Genomic DNA, 22,339 nt, shown 5'->3' with positions numbered 1-22,339 from the left:
ACAGGCCAAGCGAGCCAGGCAAGGGGAGCCCAGCGCCGTGCTGGCATGGGGGATGGGTGAGAGGGGGGCAGCTACGGGCTGCTCGTGCCCCCTGAACTGCCAGGTGGACGGCCCGCCCCTCCAGGCAGAGGAGGGTCCCAGCTGCAATGCTGAGAACAAAAAGCTCAGAACTGCAAGGCTCAGAGCACGCACGCAAGCAGGTATCCATGCTGGCTTGTTTCCTTCTGTGCCTCTCTGAGGTTGGTGAACAGACAGGGTCATGCTTTTGGGCCACAGAGAGGGTGTCTCACCACAAATAGGAAACAGTCACAAAAATGGTGGCTCCATGGATCTGCCTCCGCAGGGACCTTAAAAGGCCTCTAACCTCAAGTGTGCCCCAGGCTCTGGTCCTGGCCTCACCGCCTCTGCCACTGGACAAAGCATCCTCCCTCAAGCTGACCTCTGGAGGGGGCAGTGAGGACAGAGGAGTAACCAAGAAACATGGCCGTAAAGAGCAGATTCGCTCTCAGAAGCAGAGGCAAAGAGGCCAGAGTGGAAGTGGGCGGTGGCATGGAGAGAGAACAGATCTGGGAGTCAGAAGACCTAGAGTTGAATGCTGCCTTTTCCTCCTCACTGTGTAGCCTCGGGCACAAGGCTTCGTCTCTCAGAGCCTCCCCGTCCTCACACCTAACTCAGAGTTGGGTTGTCAAATGAGTGGATATATGTGAGAAGCCCAGAGTTGACTCTTGTAACCCACTTATTCCTAAGAGGTAGCCAGGAATTCTCTCTAGCATGATAAACACCCGCATCCAGTCTCCTCCAATTCTCTGGCTGATAAAGGGAAAGGAATTCTACTACTTATCAAGTTCTGGTCACTGTGCTAGCAACTTTCTGTATACTCTTATTCTATCCTCACAGTTCATTCTTTGAAGTAGGTACTGTTATTGCTCCCATTTTCTACATACGGATGTAGAGGTTCAGAAAGGTTAAGTCAGATTCTCCTGATCACACATCTGGGAAGTGCAGAAGCTGAGATTCAAATCCACGTTTATGTGACCACAATCTGAGCTTTGGGCTCCATATCACACGGCACCAGGAGTTCTGGTTCAAGGAAGGAAGGGTCACTAAGATCCCTCCACCAACCAGACATAAGCTGATCTGAAAATCAGTTAGAATTAGCATGGCCATATAATTTATCACCCTAACCAGCATACTTTTGTCCTGTACCCACAATAAACCAGATGAGATCCCAGGATAACAAGCATAAAAAAGGAAGTATAGTCCATCTGCTTAAGATGCAAATAGCACAGGAAAAGATGATGCTCCAACCTGGGATGGATTTCATAGATTCTAAGACATACTTTCCTCTCACATTTAACATCTTTTACTAGCATCTTCACTTCAGTGAAATGCCTTGGTTAGAAGCAACAGTGAAGAATTGAAATATGTATGTGTAGGGGAAGGAGGGCAGAGGGTAAGGTTCAATATTCTTCAGAGACCCTGACCTAAGAGGGCTGCCAGGGTGGGAGACGCATAAGATGAGCATCAAGGAGGGGGTAAAAAAGTATGCAGGAAGGAGGGAGCCAGAGGGCCCTCCCAAATACCACACTACAGAGAACCCACACTGGAGGGAGGTGGGGAGGGACTAGGAGAAGTATATAGACAGTAAGATGTCCCTAAGTCCTCATCTGCAGCAGAGCAATGGGTTGGACTAGCTCCGTAAGTTCAGGATCTAAGACCAGTAGCTGCTGCCCCCCCCCCCCCTCCGATGACATCTTTGCCCCAGTCTTTCACCTCCCGCCTCAGCCACCATGCTGTGCTAGACACAGCCCAAGCCAGAGCCCTGGACTCTGTGGGACAGCACACGAGCAGAGCTGAGCTACACGTCTTTCCCCCAACTCACCACAGTATGGAGCCCGGGCAGTGGTCAAGAGGAAGACTTTCACTTCCTTAGGAAGCGGCTCTATCTTGACACCACTTTGTTCCATCAGCCCTGGAAGCAGAGAGGCAAAGACAAAGACAGCAGAGCCCTGAGGACGCCAATGCAGCGTCCCATGGCACCCAACCACGTTTTGATTCATTCATGCACTCGTTCATTCTACAAACACCCACACTGTATGCCCATTCTACACCATGCCCTATGGTGAGTCCCAGGGTACCTGCAACCCAGTCCAGCCAAGGATAAACACAGAAGTAAACAGGAAGTACATTCTTCAAATCATCTGGCCCATTCCAAGAGGTATTTATCAGAAATTTGAAATTATGTCTCCAATTGGCAAAATAATCTATAAGAGAGTTGTTTGGATGGCATTTATATCCTGTGCAGACAAAGCACAGGGAAGCGTTTGACCTGAAGAATAGCAGTTGACAAGTCAGGGAAGGGCACTCCAAGCAGCGAGTACAGTTCAGACAGAGACACACAGGGTGAAGAAACGAAATATTCTTGGAAGTACAAGTAGTTAGCATCCCTGGGGTGTTCAGAGCCAGGGAAAGTGTGGTGAGAGGTGACACTGGCAGATAGTGTGAGGTGGCTGTTTATATCAGCAGGTCCATCACACCTGGGGGACATTGTGGCATATGCCTACCGAGTCGGAAGTAATGTTGATTTGCTTTATTGTGGGAAGCTACATCTACTTGAACATTTTGTCAAGCTGGTATCCGTTTCATAAGGAATGCCAGGCTGCCACAGTTCTGAGTGGCAGCCGGGGGTGAGAGTGAGAAAATGAGGGAGGGGAAGGAACCATTTATATTTCCCAGAGTTCTTCCTGAAATCCGTCATCTTGGAGAATCCTAGGATGTTCTCAGCAATGACCTGCAGAGGGTAAGTTGAGGCCAGATCCCTCAGCCTTTCCCCAGTCCTTCTCCCCAGACTGGCCTGGAACATCTAGGAATGTGCCCAACCCAACTAGTAACGAGGCAGGCCTCCAGTTGGCACATGGCCACCACAGCTTCACACCTCTGAAGTGGGCCATGGGTGCCATTCTTGGGGATTCCCCACACAACACCCTGATTTAGAGTCTATCAGGAGTTGGAGAATGGCTGGCCTAGCTAGAAAGACCTAGGGCAAGCATCTGGTCTTACAGTGGGGGCAGAGGCTCTGGGCTATACCAATGTTTCTAAAGCGTCCCGAGTCTGGACTTGCAGATGAGGGGCTGTGTGTGAAGGGTGTGTGCAGAGCAAGTATGGCATCAGGCTGCAGGACAGAGGGTGAGGGGTGGGACGTGGAAGGCCAAATGCCTTCTTCCAGGTGGGAACAGGCTGAACACCTAATCAGTGAATTTCCTTACTCCGGGTGGATAGACTTGTTGATCATAAGAAATCAGGACTTACAGAGGTAACAACTAGCAAGACTTGAACTTTCCCCAAATTGTCAAAGGAAGCCAAAGGGGTGGCATTTACCAATTCTTGGGCAGGAAAGCAGAAAAGGGTTAAAACAATCCAGACATTGTCCAGCAAGAAAGGCCTTGTAGTTGACACAGGGAAAGGCCACGAGTGGACAGGAATTCTCCAGGGCACTGATGTAGAGGTGCACAGCCCTCATGTGATCACAGATCAGGTAACTGTAGCCTGTGGGGGTGGGGGTGGGGGGGGCGGGAAACACAACCAAGGCTTTAGTTTAAGACAAATGAAAATCCCTTCATGCTACTTATTGTAATTCTATTGAATTTTATATTCTAGCAGGCTATAAATACATGGGATGTCTCCTGAGCCACATTTTAAAATGTTAATGGACATGGCTACTATATTCTCCCTCTTCTTTTGAATTTTCCTGAGATACCTAAGCTTAATCTATCAAAAAAATTGTTTAATTTGAGACCTATCTTCCATGATCATGCAAATTCTCTTTTGGAAAATAGGAGTTTACTGGGAATTGGTGATCCTGACCCACTTCTCACAATGAGTATCTGTTTGCACATTTACCTTCTTCATCATCACCTACACAATCCAATTTTTTACAACCTCATGATACCCAACCTACTGATGAGACAAGCAAGGGAGTCAGCAGCAGTTCATGGTAAGTCTCTGAAAGTCAATGTGCTTCGAGTTCACCTGGCCAAATGACTGATTCACTGAATTTGCCAAATGTCCCAATTTAATAAAAACCTGGTTTTCTTGTTATTGTTTACTGTATAAAAATTTGAAGTAACTCACATTGGATGAATTGGCTGGGCTAATAGGTCTATAGTGAGCCACAGCTCTAGGGTTCTGGGGTCTTCAGATTCTCCCATCACCTTGGGAACCCCACTCTGGGACCAGCAACCAAGTCCGAGCTTGTATTAACCTGCCTTCCCCCATGTTTGGGACACTCTATGGGCAAGCTCCTTCCAGCTGCAACAGGGAGCTGGGGGACACAAACAAAACCCTTCTCAAATTGTGTTACGAAGAAAAATGACAAGTGGCCAACTAAAATGCCACAGAAATATTCAAAGGTCATTAAATCCAAACTATCTCATCTGATAAAAAGTCCTAGAAAATCTATAAATTGTGAAAAAGAAACATGTTTTTGGAAAATCAATGAATTTGGTAAATTAGATGAGTGGTTATTCAATAAAATTGTCAAAAGAGCCCTTAAAATGTCAAAAATTTGGTAAAGCAGGAAAAGACTAAAAACAAAGTAAACAGAAATCAGGATAAAATTCTCATAAGAAATGCTGATAGGTTGGCTATATTCATAAGAAAAATAAAAAAAGACTAAACAAACCTTGACCCTTAGCTTTTGACAAATTTAATGTTATTTAAAATAATGCTAAGAAGAATGTAATTCAAAAAGAACATTCCAGGAGACTACAACTGACCCTTGAACAACAGGGGAACCTCCCATGCAATTGAAAATCCATATATAACTTTTCACTCCCCCAAAACTTAATTATTAATAGCCTACTGTTGACAGGAAGCCTTACTGATAACATAAACTGTTGATTAACACATATTTTGTATGTTATATGTATTCTATACTGTATTCTTACAGTAAAGTAAGCTGGATAAAAGAAAATGTTAAAAATCATAAAGAGAAAATATATTTATAGTGCTCTACTGTATTTATCAAAAAAAATCCATGTATAAGTGGACCTGTGCAGTTCAAACTCATGCTGTTCAAGCATCAATTGTGTATTTAGAAAAGAAGAAATATATATTCATTGAATGTACTCAAGATGATTATCTTGAAACAGTTTTGGAAAACTGCCAAATTTAATAAGTTTGGGGAAATGGTCATCTGTGGATTGATCCTTCAGCTAGCCAGCTTTGAGCATTCTACTTCTGCCACAACTAGGCTCTTGCCAGGGATGTAGCTAGTGTGGACCATGCCACAGAGCGGGACCCAGGAAGAATAGAGTTTATTGGCTTGAGTGATGATATATCACTGCAGGACCTAAGAAGTGGGGAGGCCAGCAAAAGTATGGTGCAAGCTTTTCATTTTGGGCCCTCCTCTCCCAAAATTCCCCAGGCTCCTACAGACATGCATTCAATAAGTGCAGGAAAGGCATTATGGGGAATAGCAAAGGACACTAGAAGAAAGACTTCCTGTGGTCTACACTGGCTGTTGGTGAATTCCAGCCTCCGGGGCAGCCAAACCCCAACTCTCTTTGGTTTTCTGACCTGCATGAATGAAGGTGGGACAGCCGGGTTGGTCTTGGCCTCCATTGACAAAGTAGTCCACGTGTCCAACAGGAATCCGGATACCCAAATCTGAAAGGAGGCAGAACCCCATTGTTTCGGACGGCAGGGGCATATTTTCTGGGCCCCACAGCAGGGTCCCCCGGCAGCAGAGCCTGAACTCTGACTTTGGGAGCCCACCCACTCTGTGTGCCCATTGGGTGCCCACCTCACTCCTCAATGCTGGGACACAGCAGAGCATGCCCTCCATTTTCTACACTGAAAGGCAGCCAAGAAGAGTAAAGCCATGAACAGATATTCATATTTGTCTAATAAAATCAAGAAAAATACCCCTTAACATCAATCAGTTCTGATAAATCACTAAATCTTATAAGCCTGGTAAATGTCCTTGTTGAACAAGTGTTTATTTTGTTTGGAGCTATAGTTCAGGTAGATATATATTTGGGGCCACATTTCCACAGTGCCCCTCATATTTTTGTGCTGTCTTGACGGAGCAGAAACCTGGCTAGTTTGAAAGACTGTAGCGTGAGGGCGCCTGGGTGGCTCAGTCGTTAAGCGTCTGGCTTCGGCTCAGGTCCTGACCCCAGGGTCCTGGGATCGAGCCCCGCATCGGGCTCCCTGCTCCGCGGGAAGCCTGCTTCTCCCTCTCCCACTCCCCCTGCTTGTGTTCCCTCTCTCACTGTGTCTCTCTCTGTCAAATAAATAAATAAAATCTTTAAAAAAAGAAAGACTGTAGCGTGTAGCTCTCATTTCATCACCGTGGCCATATCTGACCCCTGAGACTGGGTCTGAACCAGCTGCCAAAGACCCCAACTTTCCTCTTCATAACACCTTTCCCCTTCCCACATCTACCACTACTGTAAGTGATTGGTTGTATGTTATTTGTTTAATGGCATCTCTCCAGGGGTTAGCCAAGGACCTAGAAGTTATCCTTGCTTCCTCCCTTTCCCTCATTCCCTACACTTAGCCCGTCACCTGTCTGGTCAGCTCTACCTCCAAAATATATTTCGAATCTTTCTACTTCTCTACATCTCTACTGCCCCCACCTCTTCTCTATGTCTCTACTGCCCCCATCTCCCACCCAGACCACTACTGCAAACACCCTCTAATGAGCCTCCAGGCTCCCTCAGTGTCCCCTGCAGCTGATTCTCTGCACAGCAGTTGCAATCATCTTTACAGGAAATCCTAATGCCTCCCTGTTCTCACCAACTACAGAATAAAATGTAAACTCCTCACTATGGCCAGCCTGGTCCCCCTCCTTCTTCTCCTGCCTCACTCCCTGCCCTCTAACCATGTGGTTTTCTTTGCTGTCCCCACCCATGTCCAGGCTTTGCTTCTGACTGCTCTTTCCACCTCGAATGTTCTCCCAGATCTACTCAGGGCTGGTTCATTCTCACCTGCAAATACTCACCTTGGACAGACTTTCCTCAGTAACCCTACCTGAAGTGGCTCCCTCACCCAAATCACCCTCTGCCCCACCTCCTCAGTCATGGTACTCACAGTGTGTAATTATGTCTGCTTATCTGTCTGTAAGCTCTACAACTTACAGCAGGGACTTTGCCTGTGGTTTTTTTTTCTGCTATATCCCCAATACCAGCACCATGCCTGTCCCATGTGAGTACCTAATATTTATTGAAGGAAGTAATGAATGAATGCCTGCTCAATTGGTCTATATTTCTACATGGGTGGGGACCTTCTTCAATGCCTTGTGCCTTGCACTATTCTCAATGCTGACTATGTAGCTCAATAAAAATTGGTTAGACAAAATGGAATGCTTTTTTTTTTCCCCTCTCATCACATTAGGAGGAGGCTCCAACTTTGAAGGGGACTGAGAGGCCTCGCTCTGGTAACTGGGGACCTAATAAGTCTAAATTTAGCAAATTTAGAGACAGAAGGGGTTAACCTTCATAATTAACATGGTTAACCCAACAGCTAGGCAGAGGCTTGTGGGCTTTGCTTTCCTATCTGTGAGATGATGAAGGAAAGAGGGTTAAATAATATGCCTGCATGGGTTTTTTCCAGAATTATGAATCTGTGAGTGTTGGGTGCTAAAAGAAGTCTTCTGGGGGTGTCTGGGTGGCTCAGTCATTAAGCGTCTGCCTTCGGCTCAGGTCATGATCCCAGGGTCCTGGGATCGAGCCCCACATCGGGCTCCCTGCTCCGCAGGAAACCTGCTTCTCCCTCTCCCACTCCTCCGCTTGTATTCTCTCTCTCTCTCTGTCAAATAAATAAATAAAATCTTTAAAAATAAATAAATAAATAAAAGAAGGCTTCTGACCCAAAGGAATGAGACCTGGACACCTCTTACTTGAATGGCACATTCTTCTGGTGAGGGATAGGCATTATTTCTTCCTGTAACTGCCATGCTGAGCACAAGGCCTGGCTACCTCCTAGGCATTTCATAAAGGGTAGAAATGAGGAAGAATGCCCAGCCCCCTTTCCCAGCTGGTCAGAATAGCTTTTTTGGTCATAATGGATTCAGGGTTGGGGGTCTTTCTTGTGCCTGTCACTGTTGGAGGGGAGGATTCTCATTCTTCACTGGCCTGAAGGGCTGGGCTCCTCTCTAGGAAGGAGGGAAGTCCTGCAGGCCTGAGTATCTGCCCCAGAGGGGCCTGTGCCACGGGGCCAGGCACATTCACCCTGAAAAAACAGCATGACTTTCCCCTGTGCCCGCCAGGCAGCAATGCCTTCCCCCACACAGCCTCATCACAAGGTTTAGTATTAATCAGAGATCAACATGACACTGGTAAACTCACTGCAACAGAAGCTCAGAAGGGAGGGAACCTGCCCAGAGCCACACAAATAGATACCGGCTACCTAGCCCCTGCCGGGCTCATTCCCCTACCCTAGGAGGGTCACCCACCCCCCATACTCACTGTCAGCATCTGTGTGGATGGCCTCCACGAAGCGGGCATCTCCAGGGTCCAGGCGCTCCTCCAGGCTGGCTTTGGTGTACTCCGGTCCAGCAGGGTCCAGGCCTGCTGGGACAGACTGATGTCAGAGGCCCCTTTCCTCTCAGCTGCAGCAACCCTCATGGACCATACACCTCTCGGGGCAGCCCTTCCCGGTCAGTTCCTAGAGTCCTCCAGCAAGCATCCAAGGGCAAGAGGACCAGCCCAGGACCACTGTACCCAGGAAACCCCATGTTGTTGTCTCCAACTCTCAATGACCCAGCTTCTCTGGCTCTGAAATGAGCTTGATAACATCAACCATCTGGCAAGGGCTATAATATTAATCCTCATGTACTCAACACAACAGCTATAATTTTTTGAGCAGTTACTGTCTGCCAGTCCTTGTGCTGCTAGTCCTCATAACAACACAGTGAAGTAAAAATTACTATCCTCGTGTCTTAGTTTGGATGCCCTTTTCTCTCTTTCCCAAAAAGCAGACCCTGAGACAAAGATTTAAAGCACAAGGAGCTGATTTGGGAGTAGATCAGAGAAAGTATAGTGAGGGATTAGAAAAATGAGTCAGAGTTTGGAAAAATGAATGTATTATCACTTTGGGCAACTGGGTCTCATCTTACTGGCACCCTTCTGAGAGGCTCTGTAGAACATGACTCAGAATTGTCCTACCAAAGGGCCGGAAAGTGGGGGTATTTACCACACAACTCTAGTCCCTTATTGACTGAGGGTAGCTTCTAAAGCATAAAGTCCCTAGTGCTTTTGCAAGTATTTAGCATAATTGTCTAAGGGTGATTTCCACAGTGGGCCAAGGCAATATGAGCTATTACAACTCACGTTACAGAGGTAGTAATTGAGGCTCAGAAGAAACACGTGGCTTCTCACACTGACATTAGAGATCACACAATAACAACACAATACCGTTTCATGCAAAAGGGCCACAATAAATAAATTTTAGTGGAAATAGATCATTCAATCATAAGAACAAAGATCCCCTCTGCTTGCCTCAACAGAGGCATTTCCAGGGCATTCTCTCTCTATCTCTAAACTCGGGAGGATGGGCAGAGAATACTGTTACCTGTGATCCGTCCTAATTGGCCTTTGTAGAAATGTCCCACCATGCCCCCAACGTGGGCCCCCAGGCTAACACCAATGATGTGGATTGAAGACTCCGGTACACCCAGCACCTATAATGGGGCATTTACAGGGAATTACACATGGGTCACAGCAGCCTCTGGCCTCACAGGGTCACACTTTTCCCTGAAGCTTCAGAATCAGAGGACCCTGGGCATGACATCCCCCCACACACCTTCTTTGGGAGAAAAAGGCAGAATTTTCATCCCATTCATTACTTTCCCTCTTCCTAGACACCCCACCTTGACGATTGCCTCACTTTCTCTTTGGTGCCCAAAGTGTGTGAGTAATGACCATAGCCACTTCCTCTTGAGGGATTCCATATCTAACGTCAGCGGCACATTCTACAGAGGAGAAGCAGAGGCTCTGAGTGGGGCAACAACTTGCCCAAAGTCAACACTGTAAGTGGTAAAGTGGAGATTAGAAGGGAAAACCCACAAGCTACTGGGTGGCTCTGCTTCTGCCCTAAAGCTCCTCCTCATGTGTTGACTCTTTCTTTTTGTCCCCTCTCTCCTTCATAAGCAGCCAAAACTCACCCCCAAGCCTTTCAGCACCTACCAGAAGTTTTCTGAGGAAACGGGAGATCTCAAGTCCCAGCTTAACCACATTTTCCACGGCTGAGAAGTAGACACCTGTAGAACCATAAACCCAGTCCACAGCAATCACATTAGCATTTGCTGCCCGAAGAAGAGTGCCAATGAATTTATCAATCCAGGAAGGCTTTGTACCTAAAGCCCTAGACAGAGGGCCAAGAAAGGATAGGAAAATTATCTGCCAAGCCAATACCCATTGTCATGGAAATGACAATGATACTCTCTATTAACAGAATAAACCCAGGGGGGGAAAAGGTCAAAACAAATAAGGGGGGGTATATGGGCAATACATTTTACACCACTTTGAGCCTAGGGAGAGCATAATCCCAAAGTCACCAGGGCTTCAGCCTGCATATATGGAGCCTTTGTGTAAATTATAGAAAGGCCTTTTGTTCCAAGTAGATGCAGCCTCATGCCAGGGCCCAGAACTCAGGTTGGATTTCAGCCCCACCAGGTCTCAGTCAGGTACCTTGGTGCAGTGCATACTACACAAACCATATATCCTGACACTGCTTGTGTTACTCATGGGGGAGAAAAGATAGCTTTGTACCTTAGAGTTATGATTTGCAATCTTAATTCTCATTCTATAATATAAGCACTCTCCTTGAGGGATATTTTTATTTACTTGTTCATTCGGTCATCCTTTCATTAATTCAATGAGCGAGGAAGTATGGTAGGTGCTTCTCTCCAGCTCTGTTGGCTATCTCTGGGTTGGGGGTACACGCTCAGCCTTGGAGAGTGGCTGAATATAAAAGAGGAGAGGCTTTGGCACAAGAGTGAGGAAGAATGCCTATGGAGGGATGTGGCTGGGTCCCTGCAGTCCAGTGATCTGAGAAGCAGAGAGAACCCAGAGACCATGAAATAGTGATCCTTTGTGCAATGGCTTTGTGTCCACCTCTTTCTTGGATGCCCCCATCTCTAGTTGCTCGATACTGCTACTATTTCACTGCATTCTCTTCTTCTTTCCTCCCACCAACCTTCCTCTCTTTCTGGCCTTGCCAATGGGCTCTGGAGAGATGTTGGAAGGATGGATGGTGGTTGAATTAAGACTCAGTGTTACAACAATATTTGGACTGTAGGGCATCAAAGAAACTGAAGAGAAGTGTCTAGCACCTGAGGAAGGTTAACCTCAGGAGATGATGGAAGTAGCACCTGTGAGTGGAAGTTTCTTAAATCATGAAACCAGGGAAGAAATGAAGAAGAGGAAATAAACCTCCGGATAAAAACACCATGCTGTTACCCTGATTGCACAAAGCCTATGACCTCATTGGCTGAGATGAATCATATAACTCATGCTTCAGGGAGAAAGGGATCACTGAGACCATCTGTACAACTTCCCTTTTATTCAGATGTGGAAACCAAGGCTCCATGTGCTGGGGTGACTTGTTCAGGATCATACATATTTACTGTGTGAGAGTGTGTCGACAAGACTGAGCAGAGGAGTAATGTACATGACCAACAGGAATGAGCGACACAATGTGTGTTCATGTTGATATGAGACACCTTCAAAGGCAGCAGTAGGTGAAAGATGAAACATGAGACTGTCAGTAAATCCATTTCTCCTCTTGCTCCCCACTAACTTCCTATGGCATTATGGTCACTCTCTAGTTCCTAGCTGAGATATTTCTATTGGCTGATTACTCCCACCTGAATCCATGGATGAGTAGTTTGGTTCCTAGAGTGGCATTGAACCCAGAGTTTTGGAGGTCACTACTTTCCTGCACTAGCTGCCCACAGCTGGGATCCAAAGGGGTGAAGAGGAGAAACTGGACTTTGAGATTGGTGCCTCGGAGAAGATTAGCGTTCTGGAAGTTAGTGCACTTTGTCTGTGGGGTAGGAGGTGCATCCCCTGGAGGAAAAAAGCAAAAAGAAAAACAAGAATGATCCAAGGTGAGGTCATCTGTTCTTAGAAGGAAGAAAAGTATTCTTGAGAGGAAGAAAGAAACAGGGGCTTACAAGCATTTATTATAAATCAGCTAGTGCAATATTCAGACTAATTTATTAAAGACATCACTTCTATAACCAAAATCTGTGAATAGTTTTCATATCTAAAGATACAATGCCAGAAAAGGATATGACTATTACTCAACCAGAAAAGATTAAAGGCCATGCATGGTGAAGTGGATATTGTTATGAAATAAATTGAGTTGCCCCTATCAATCCGTAGGTTGAAGTCCTAATGCCTGGGACCTCAGAATGTGACTGCATGTGGAGATAGAGATTATTATATTAAAATGAAGCCAATAGGGTAGGCCCTAATCCAGTATGACTGGTGTCCTTGAAGGGGAAATTTAGACACAGACACAGAGGAAAGACAACATGAAGACACATGGAGTAGATGGCCAACTGCAAGCCAAAAATTAAATCAAATAATGTCATGCCTCTATGCAAAAAAAGCCTCTAAGGCATTTCCCTCAGAATGAAATCTGAAGTTCTAACAATGGATTGAAGCCCTGAATGGTCTAAACCACGGGCTCCAGGAGCACTCTGCCTGTCCAACTATTGCTTCATCTGTTCTGGCCACATGTCCTCCCAGGTCTTTCTCACTCTACACAGTCCTAGACCCCCAGAGGGTGTTTGCACTGGTCATCCCTTCTGCCTGGAGTGTCTTTCCACAGACATCAACATGGCTACCCCCCTCTTCTCCTTCAAGTCTTTGCTTGTCAAAGGTAACTAACTTGTTTGAATTGTTACCTTCCTGTGCCCCTCACCCAAGTTCTCTCAATCTTCCTCATCCTGATCTATTTCCTTTTATAGAAATCATACCCTTCTAATCTCCTATGGAATTCACAAGTTTATCATTAAGTGTATTGTTTATTGATTTCCCTACATTAGGATATTCTTTCAAGAAAGCAGGAATTTTTATCCATTTTGTTCACTCTCCTGCCTAGAATAGTGTCTGCCACAGACAATAAACATGAAAAGCTAGTTCTTTGAAAAGAATAATAAACTAGATGTACTTTTGATAAGACAGAGTAAGAAAAAAAGAGGGAAGTCACAGGTAAACAATATAGAGAATAAAAAGGGGATATAAATAGAGTAGATTTTTAAAACCATAAAAGAACATGTTTATACCCACCCAAAAGTTCAAAATACAGATATCTTCCTAGAAAATGGACAACAATTTCCTGGAGAAGTATAGCTTACTGAAACTTAGTCAAGAAAGAAAAAACAGAAAGTCAAATGTAAAACTGTAGCATTAGGGAATTGAAACAGTAGTTTTCAGTCTCTTCATCAAAAAACTCTACTGGGCCCAACAGTTTTACAGAAAAATTCTACCAATCCTTCAATTCTTATCACTGTTCTGGTGAATAGAAAAGGGGAGAGAGAATCTAAATTCATTCTATGAAAATAACCAAAATATCAAAACTGGGCAAGGACAGAAGGAGAAAGGAAGATGAAAGCCAATTTCACTATTAAACAGAGACATAAAAACCCTGAATTAATTATCAGCAAATCTAAGCCCATCAAGGATAACAAAAACTAAACACATATCATGGCCAGGGTTTAATCCAAGGAATGAAAAGATGGCTTAACATTAGAAGATGTATTAATGTAATTCATATATGAAAAATTAAAGAAAAAGAAAGATATATGCTCATCTCAATAGATGTAGAAGAAAAAAAGCACAATAAAATTTAATACCCAACACTTTTAACCTAAGAAAAAGTGTTTACCAAGAATCTATAGCAATGACTATAGTTATGGGTGAAACATTAGAAGCATTCCATTTAGAACTGGAAACAAATGAGAATTCTGCTATCAGTGCTTCTATGAAATATTGTCCTGGAAGGTCTAGTCCTAGCCAGGGAAACAAGACAATAAAATGGGATCAAAGTTACAAATTTTGAAAAGGAGGAGAGATAATCACCAATATTTGCAGATGATAGAAGAAAAGTTTTGATCACTTGGGAATATGGAAGGTGGCACAGTTGAATCATGCTCAGATATCCCCTCTCCCCAACTGCCACTCCAACCAAAGACTAATCGTAGATGAATATCAAAAGAGAAGAGAGAAAGACATGGCCAATCTCAAATATAAAGATTATATCTCTGTAAACAAGAACAGAATTGCAGGATGGTGCTGGGTTCCTCGTCTGGGAGAAGGCAGCTCTGTGAGGTGAGTGGGGTCCTAGAGTGCTCCAAGTCAGGTGTGGAAGATCAGCACCAGGCCCACCTGTGGTAGTGGGGGGAGGGGCTCCCCAACTTAGGAAAGGAAGCTAAAAACAAAAGCAATACAACCAAAAAAATAGCTATAGTCCTTTTACTTGGGGCTATAGCTTTATTTAGGGAGACAGGATGGAAAAACAAGGCCTCACTAATAAGAGCTGAGACAACCCGCCCCCAACTGGAGGAGAGAGTCTAAAGATGAGAAGGTGTGGGAGGCAGCTGGGTGGCTCTAGTCAGTTAAGTGTCTGACTTCAGCTCAGGAAATAATCGTCCTGTGTCCTCCAATCAAGCTCTGTGCTCAGCGGGGAGTCTGCTTGTCCCTCTCCCTCTGCCCATCCCCCGCCCCTGCTCTCCTGCTCTCTCTTTCAAATGAATGAATAAAATCTTCAAAAAAAAAAAAAAAAAAAAGATAAGAAGGGGAGGAGGTGATGGGAGGGAATGGGGGGGAGGCCAAACACAAGCATCTCATTGAACATTGAAATGAGACTGATCTATTGTGTTAGAAGTCAAGATAATAGTTATCTTTGGGGTGGCAGTGATTAAGAAGGGATACACGGAAGGCGTTTTAAGAACCTGGTAATGTTTTATTTCTTGATCCGGATGATGGTTACAGAGGTGAATTCACTCTGAAAATTCATTAATCTGTATACTAATAATCTGTGCACTTGTCTGTATATATGCTGTACTTTAATAATGAATTTACTTTAAAAAATTCTGCAAACAAAATGCCTAAATATATACAGAAATCAAATGTTTACAAAGATAGTCAAAAGCCAATAAATGAATCATGAATTCATTCCAGGTAAAATAAGGTTTTAAAAGCCTTTGACACTGACTTTAAAATAAGTATGCTGAGAATCTACAAGGATAAAAATAAAGACAGAGAATAAGAAATCATGATATAAAAAGAGGCATAGATGATAAGATATATAGGAAAAAACTAGTTCAAAAATTGGAAATGAAAAAGATAACCATTGAAATAAAAAAGGAATCAATACTATAATTTTTAGTACAGAAGTAAAAAACTTTTTAAAATTTATTTATTTTAGAGAGCGAGAAAGAGAGAGAGCACAAGCAGGGGGAGGGACAGAGGGAGAGGGAGAGGAAGAATCTCAAGCAGACTCCATGCCCAGCACAGAGCCTGATGCGGGGCTCAATCTCATGACCCTGAGATCTTAACCTGAGCAAATATCAAGAGTAGGATGTTTAACCAACTGAGCCACCCAGGCGCCCCAGAAGTAAAAAAAACTTTTAATATGAAAGTATAGTTAAAAAGTATAGACAATAGATGGAGAGGTTCCAATTTTTATCTAGTAGCTATTCTATAAAAGAAGAAAATAGGAGAAGCAGCAATATTTTGAAAAGATAATTGTTAAGAATTTTCCATAACCGAAAAAATATATGAGTTCTCCAATCAAAAATTACACTCAGGGTAATGAGCGAGATAAAAAATAAACAGGGGCACCTGTGTGGCTCAGTCAATTAAGCATCCAACTTAATTTCAGCTCAGGTCATGATCTCAGGGTTGTGGGATTAAGCCCCAAGTGGAGCCCCATGTGGAGCCCTGCGTCAGGCTCTGCACTCAGCAGGGAGTCTGCTTCAGGATTCTCTCTCTCCCTCTGCCCTGCCCTTCTCAAATAAATAAATAAACCTTTATCAATCAATCAATCAATCAATCAATCTAAAGGTATAGTATAACACCAGAACATCACAGATAAAAAGATATTTTTAAAAATTCCCAAATGCATTGGAAAACTTTGAAGAAATGGATAATTTTCTAGAAAAATATAATTTAGTGAAACTTACTCAAGAAGGAATTATAAGCGCAAATAAAACTACTAGCATCCAAACATTAAATTGGTAATCAAGAGTCTCCTCTGGCCCTAAAGTACACTAGAGCTAGATGGTTTTATCTGAGAACTCCACTGCTTTAAAGTACAAGTAATCTTTATCTTATATAAACTGTTCATAGAATAAAAACTTATTTCATGAGGTTATAATAATCCTAGAATCAACAGGACATGGGTAATACAAGAAAATGATAGATAATTTTTTATGGACATACATGCAAAATAATATATATAAGTATATACAAAAATAAAAATAAATTTTGGCAAAATAAAACAGCATTGCATTAAAAAACACACCATGATTAAAGGGTTTGTTTCTGGTGATCTTAGTCTGATTGGGCTAGCCCATGGGGCTTAGAAGAAAATATGAAAAATTGTCTTTATAGTAAGAGTGCTTAAACAAGACACCAGAAGCACAAATCATAATAAGAACTAAGAATTAAGACAACAATGTAATGACTATTTTTTCTATCAAGTTGACAATATGAAAAACGTTGATACTACAAACTATCGGCAGACAGGCAGGGAAACAGCCATGCTCACATACTAATAAATTGCTACAACTTCTTTGCAGGGCAGTATTTCCCACATCTATCAAAAATCCATAAGACAGGGACGCCTGGGTGGCTCAGTCGTTAAGCGTCTGCCTTCAGCTCAGGCCATGATCCCAGGGTCCTGGGATCGAGCCCCGCATCGGGCTCCCTGCTCGGCGGGAAGCCTGCTTCTCCCTCTCCCACTCCCCCTGCTTGTGTTCCCTCTCTCTCTGTGTCTCTCTCTGTCAAACAAATAAAATCTTTAAAAAAAAAAAAATCCATAAGACAGAAATCCTTTCAGATCTAGTATATCATGTATAAACGGCCATTTAGAGTAACAAGATAGCTCTGTGTGTTCATATGGCAGAATTTCACACGAACACACAAATTTTATATACATATAAGGAGGCCATTCTATACACACACACAAATAAGTGCTTGAGAGAAAGCACACATGAAGCTAGCAGCACCTTTTAAAAGCCATCCACTAATGCAGGGGGTGAATGCACTCATGCACTCTGAACTTTGGAGCAGGAAGGGGTGCTGAGAGAGGCATGAGGTGTTGCAAGAGAGGGAAGAATTGCAGCAGGCCTCCTGGAAGATGGGAAGAGCATACATCAACAAAAAGGTATGAGCAGCTCCAGACACAAGGACTGACACATTCTAAAGCTGGGGACCGACAATTAAATGTCTTGTGAACACGACTGAATAGGGGCCTGCTATGGGGAATAGGGTTGGGGGCGGGGAGCAGCTTTCCAAGGGGAAGGACCAGTGCTCAGAAGAGAGGGATCTTCACCAGCCAGAGAACCTCCAGGCCACGGGAGTGTTTAGGAGTGTTTAGATTTGCTACATTAAGACAGCAGGCGTGGTGGGTGGGGTTTTTACCTGGGGAAAGGTAGAATGCAAGTAGCACCTGCGGGAGTTTTTTCTAAAGGTCATCCTGTCATCTGCAGTTAGCAGGGGCTTGCTAGCATAGTCCCACCAAGAAGGACGACAAACCTAAATTTGAGTTGAGTCAGTGGATTAGCAAGGACATCTACCATTCACAATGCCAAAATCTCTGTTAGTCTGGAAAAGTAAAAAAAAAAATTTTTTTTTAAGATTTATTTATTTATTTGACAGAGAGAGGGGGAGAGAGCACAAGCAGAGGGAGCTGGAGAGGGAGAAGCAGGCTCCCCAGTGAGCGGGGAGCCCGATGAGGGGGCTCGATTCCAGGACCCTGAGATTATGACCTGAGCCGAAGGCAGACGCTTAACGACTGAGCCCCCAGGCGCCCCATGGAAAATGGTACACTGGATATTTACAGGGGGAATGTAAATCATATTTTGGAATTAATCAAGTCTTATTTTTTTAGAGTCATCCTGGCTTGTGCCAGGTGAAGAGGATTAATGCAGCTTTTAGAGAAAAGAGTACAAGAACTAGGGGGCTTGAGAGAGTGTCCTGGTCACCATCAGTCCCTTTATGATTGTAGGGTTTTTTTCATCCCTCTTCTAAATTCATCTCAAGAGAGGGCTTTTAGGGGACCTTCCAAAGGTTAACACTGCATAAATAGATGGCTTAAGAACTAGAACCTCCCAAATTAGCCAAGCTAATTTGGAAATTCCACCCAATTAGCCGAGTCCCCAAATTACCTGCACTTCCAATGCTGAGCCACAAAAGGAGTCCCCATGAGCAGAACTGTATCTTCCTGAGACCTGGGGGCATCGCTGAGCTGCAAGTCTCAGAGCTGGGGTGAAGCTGACTCCTACAAGCCAGCCTCTCAAAGTTTTGGACACCAAATACCCGCTTGGGTGGCACTAATCATTAACTGGCCTCTTGACCTGTAGAAGAAAAATGAACTCTCCCTATCTGTTAACCTCCACAGTTAGTTGGTTTCTTCTTCTCAATGAAAATAAATACACTTTTCTTTTCTTTTTTTAAAGCAAGGGATGTTGAAACACATTGTCCTTCCTCTCTGAGCCAAACATCAACAGGAAGTGATTTCCTGCACCTCTCCCACTTCCCATTGCAAAATGTTAGTAAAAGCCAAGGCAGGAGTCTTTCATCTCGAGGTGATGACAAAATCCTCATTGTCCTGGAATCATCTGTGGACATGTTTGTCTCTCTAGGAAGACTCTGAGCAGCTTGAGGGCAAAGACTTTCTCCTTTCATTCTCCTTTCAGTTTTTGTTTTTGTTTTCTTGAGTGAGAAAGAACATGAGCTGGGGGGGGGGGGGGCGGTGGTTAGAGGCAGAGGAAGAAGCAGACCCCCCACTGATGGGGAGCCAGGCAACAACTGGGACCATCATTGATTAGGGAGCCTGATGCAGGGTCAGCCCCAGGACCCCGGGACCATGACCTGAGCCGAAGGCAGACGCCCAAGCCATGGAGCCACCCAGGCGTCCTCCTTTCAGTTTTGAACCCCCATGGCCTAGAACAGAACTGAACCGATGTGTCTAGTGTACATTTAACAGAAAGAGTAGAAGAATTCGAAGTTTGCCTCTGAGAGTACTATCCTGTCATAGACTCTTGGAGCTAGAAGTAAAGCCCAGCCTCTAAAAAGAGACGTTCACCTTCTTGAATTCGTGAAAACAGAAACTGAACGGTAGAGAACAAAAGTGACCTATAGAAACCCTGTTGCTAGAAGTGGCTGAGCTGGCCTGGAACCAGGGCGTTTCCAGTGTGCCACATGGCCTCTCCACCCGAAGGAGTGGCAGAAACCACAGAGAGCTTAGTCTGGGCAGGTCAGGGGCAAGGGGAAGGCAAGGTACTTGCCCAGCACTCCTGAAACTGTAGCACGCTGCTAGGGGGCAGGGAACCTGCCAGCAGGGCAATACTAAACGTTTCGGATGATAGCTCCGGGAGGTGGGTACAGCTTTAGGGCCTAGAGAGGTTAAGTAACTTGCACCAGGCCATGTAACATTGGAACAAGCTAACCCCAGTGTCCATACCAGGCAGGAACAGCCCCCAAAGAGGCACTGGTGGCATGTCAGCATGGCTGTGCCAGACCTGGCCAGGCTGAGGATAAATGGTTTGGGAAGGGCCAGCCCTGGCTTTCCCTCGTGCACGTGATCCCACTGCTCAAGCGCAGCTGCCACCAGGAAGGCGAGGGGCAATAAACAGGGCACGACCAAAGGCTGTTCTGCTGTCACAGACCACGCCAGGGGTGGTAGTCCAGGTCCTCAGGGAAGAGATGCCAAGATGGGACTAGATGTGAAAGAGATTTACTGGTGATAACATCTGCAAAGAATGAGGGGCGCTAAAGAAGTTAGAGACAGCCCTTAGACAGAGATGCAGGTCAGACACCTGTGAAGGAGAGCGGGCAGGAAAGAGGAAGACACTGAAAAGTCTTGGACTTCCTCACGGTTCCTGGAATGTTCTGGCAAGGGAAATGGGGAATCCTCAAGCTGAAGTTTCTCGTTAACGCAGTCCTGTGTCTTCTATGCATGAACCTGGGGATTAGCTCTCCATCCTGCTCTGTCACTAGCTGGGGTCAGTCTCTGCACAAAGACGAGGGGAGATCCAGAAAGGTGACAACTGGGACCATCATCGATTAGGTTCCCCGTGGCAGCAGACCGAAGGCTGCATTTTCACAGCCACTTACACCACCTCCAGAGCGGGCACGTCACACCAGTTACTCCAATTATCCCAGCATGGTATTCCTTGTGGGCATTATTAACACAGCTGACATTTAGAGAGCACCTTCCCTTTGCCCTTCATCATCTGGAACAGTGCTCTCCAGGTGGGGCTGGAGTGCTCCCATGCAGGACCTCCTGCCTTAGCATCATCCAGGGGACCTGAGCCCAGAAGCACCGAATGAGAATCTCTGGGGTTGGGCCCAGGATTCTGCAGTTCCGGCATGTTCCTTAGATGTTTGTACACATGCTAGAACCACTAGTTTTCTGTTAATTTTACTACAGTCATCTCCATTTTACCAGGGAGGAGACTGAAGCTCAAAGAGCCCAGCATGTGGGGAGCCCAGTTGCAAAGGGCCAAGGAACGGGGGGCCTCCTGGAAAGCGAGGTGGTAGATTTTAGAAAGTGAGGTCAGGAGACACTGAAGAGCACCAGTTATATTCAGTGTATATGGTCTGTCTCCTCCAAGGAGAATGTCAGCCTCAGGACAAAATTTGGGTCTCTTTTGCTCAATGAGGTATCCCTAGAGCCTAGTGCAGTGCCTGCCACACAGCTGGTGCTCAATATTTGCCAAGGGAAGGCATGGTACGTCTGATAGAGTGTGCTCGTCTGGAGAGGACAGTGGCAAGGGGCCGGATCTGAGATAACACTTAGGCCCCCATTGTCATGTGCAGTCAGATGGCTTTATTTGCCAAGGATCTGAAAACACGAGGAGGCAAGCAAGAGACCAAGGATGGGTGTTCAGTATCCAGTGCTCAGAGTTCCCTGCTGTGTGCTCAGTGCTTGGAACAGTGTCTGGCATACAATAAGTGCACACAAAATATTTGTTTGGAAAAAAAAAGAAAGAGAGAGGGTGCCTGGGTGGCTCAGATGGTTAAGCATCTGCCTTTGGCTCAGGTCATGATCTTGGGGTCCTGGGATCAAGTCCCACATCAGGCTCCCTGCTCAGTGGGTATCTGCTTCTCCCTCTCCCTTTCCCTCTGTACTCTCCATCTCTCTCTCAAATAAATAAAACCCTTAAAAAAGAGAGAGAGAGAAGAGGAAGTGAAGGGAGAGGCTGGGGGGGAAGAGAGGGAGACTTCTAGGCTACCACCCTGAGGGGTAACCATCATGCCCACTGAATCCCCCTACAGCTCTCCCTGTCTGCCTATTCCCAGCTCAGATTCCCTGCTCCCTTGCCCTCTGTCAGGATCCCTAGCTAACAGCTCCATAAGTGAATATGCCTTTATTTATTTCTGTGTGTGTGTCCATGTGTGTCTGTGGAATCACTGCATTCACTGTGGGGGTGGGGGCGTGGGCATATAAACTAGTGTAATAACCAGTATGAACCAATTCTAGGAAATAATTCTAGGCCTCACCAGCTTAGGACTACAAAATGAGGTCACATTAATTTTTAAAGTGTGACTCCATGGGTTCACCAACTCAGAAGCTCTCTAAGCCTGTTCTTTTGAGATTTTATGGAAGTTTCATCATGTAGGCATGATCAATCATTAACTCCATTTTTTAGCCCCTCTCCCTTCAAGAGAATGGGGGGCAGGGCTGAAAAATCCAAGCATCCAATCACGGCTTGGCCTTCTTGGTGACCAGCCCTCATCCAGGAGTCATCCAGGAACCCACCCAGAGTGACCTCATTAGAACACAAGACACTCTTATCACCCAAGAATTTACAAGGGTTTCAGGAGCCCTGTGTCGGGAACTGAGGCCAAAGACCAAATATTAGAACTAAAGATGCTCCTAGCGCTCTTATAATGTAGGAAATTACAGGGAGCTCTGGGACAAGAACCAAGGACAGAGACCACTATATATATTTTCTACTATCTCACACCTAGTCTCATCCTCACCACAGCCTTCAAGGTAGGCATTGTTGGCTCCAAAGTACACTAGCCCTCAATAACCTGAGGCTCAGAGGGGTAACCATCATGCCCAGGAGCAGTGCCGGGTGTCAGTG

General features: G+C 45.1%; 1 protein-coding gene across 14 annotated transcripts in view; it reads right to left on the bottom strand.

Moving 5' to 3' along the window:
• PLA1A (phospholipase A1 member A) overlaps window positions 1-22,339 on the bottom strand; it is a 54,245-nt gene that overhangs the window by 31,284 nt on the left and 622 nt on the right. For 5 of the 14 annotated variants that reach the window (XR_010412424.1, XR_010412402.1, XR_006795550.3 and 2 more), the window contains exons 1-8: window positions 18,410-18,806; window positions 11,873-12,074; window positions 10,191-10,368; window positions 9,577-9,685; window positions 8,472-8,573; window positions 5,578-5,667; window positions 3,379-3,546; window positions 1,883-1,972 (exon numbers count right to left, since the gene is read on the bottom strand). Coding sequence is in view for 10 of the 14 variants with exons in the window: in XM_045902926.3 (XP_045758882.1) it covers window positions 1,883-1,972; window positions 3,379-3,546; window positions 5,578-5,667; window positions 8,472-8,573; window positions 9,577-9,685; window positions 10,191-10,368; window positions 11,873-12,074; window positions 18,410-18,482 (1,012 nt within the window). In the remaining 4 variants the exon portion in view is untranslated. Of the gene's footprint in view, window positions 1-1,790; window positions 2,265-3,378; window positions 3,547-5,577; window positions 5,668-8,471; window positions 8,574-9,576; window positions 9,686-10,190; window positions 10,369-11,872; window positions 12,075-18,409; window positions 18,811-22,339 lie in introns of those variants that run through there. The other 9 variants (XM_064594690.1, XM_064594654.1, XM_064594366.1 and 6 more) reach the window with 8 other exon arrangements.

The sequence above is a fragment of the Mirounga angustirostris genome, unplaced genomic scaffold (genome assembly GCF_029215605.1).
Source record: "Mirounga angustirostris isolate CCGP_5_RB_7025 unplaced genomic scaffold, mMirAng1.0.hap1 SCAF_1, whole genome shotgun sequence".
Classification (NCBI taxonomy): domain Eukaryota; kingdom Metazoa; phylum Chordata; class Mammalia; order Carnivora; family Phocidae; genus Mirounga; species Mirounga angustirostris.
The sequence above is the reverse complement of the archived record's forward strand: the minus strand, read 5'-3'. Positions and strand labels throughout refer to the sequence as shown.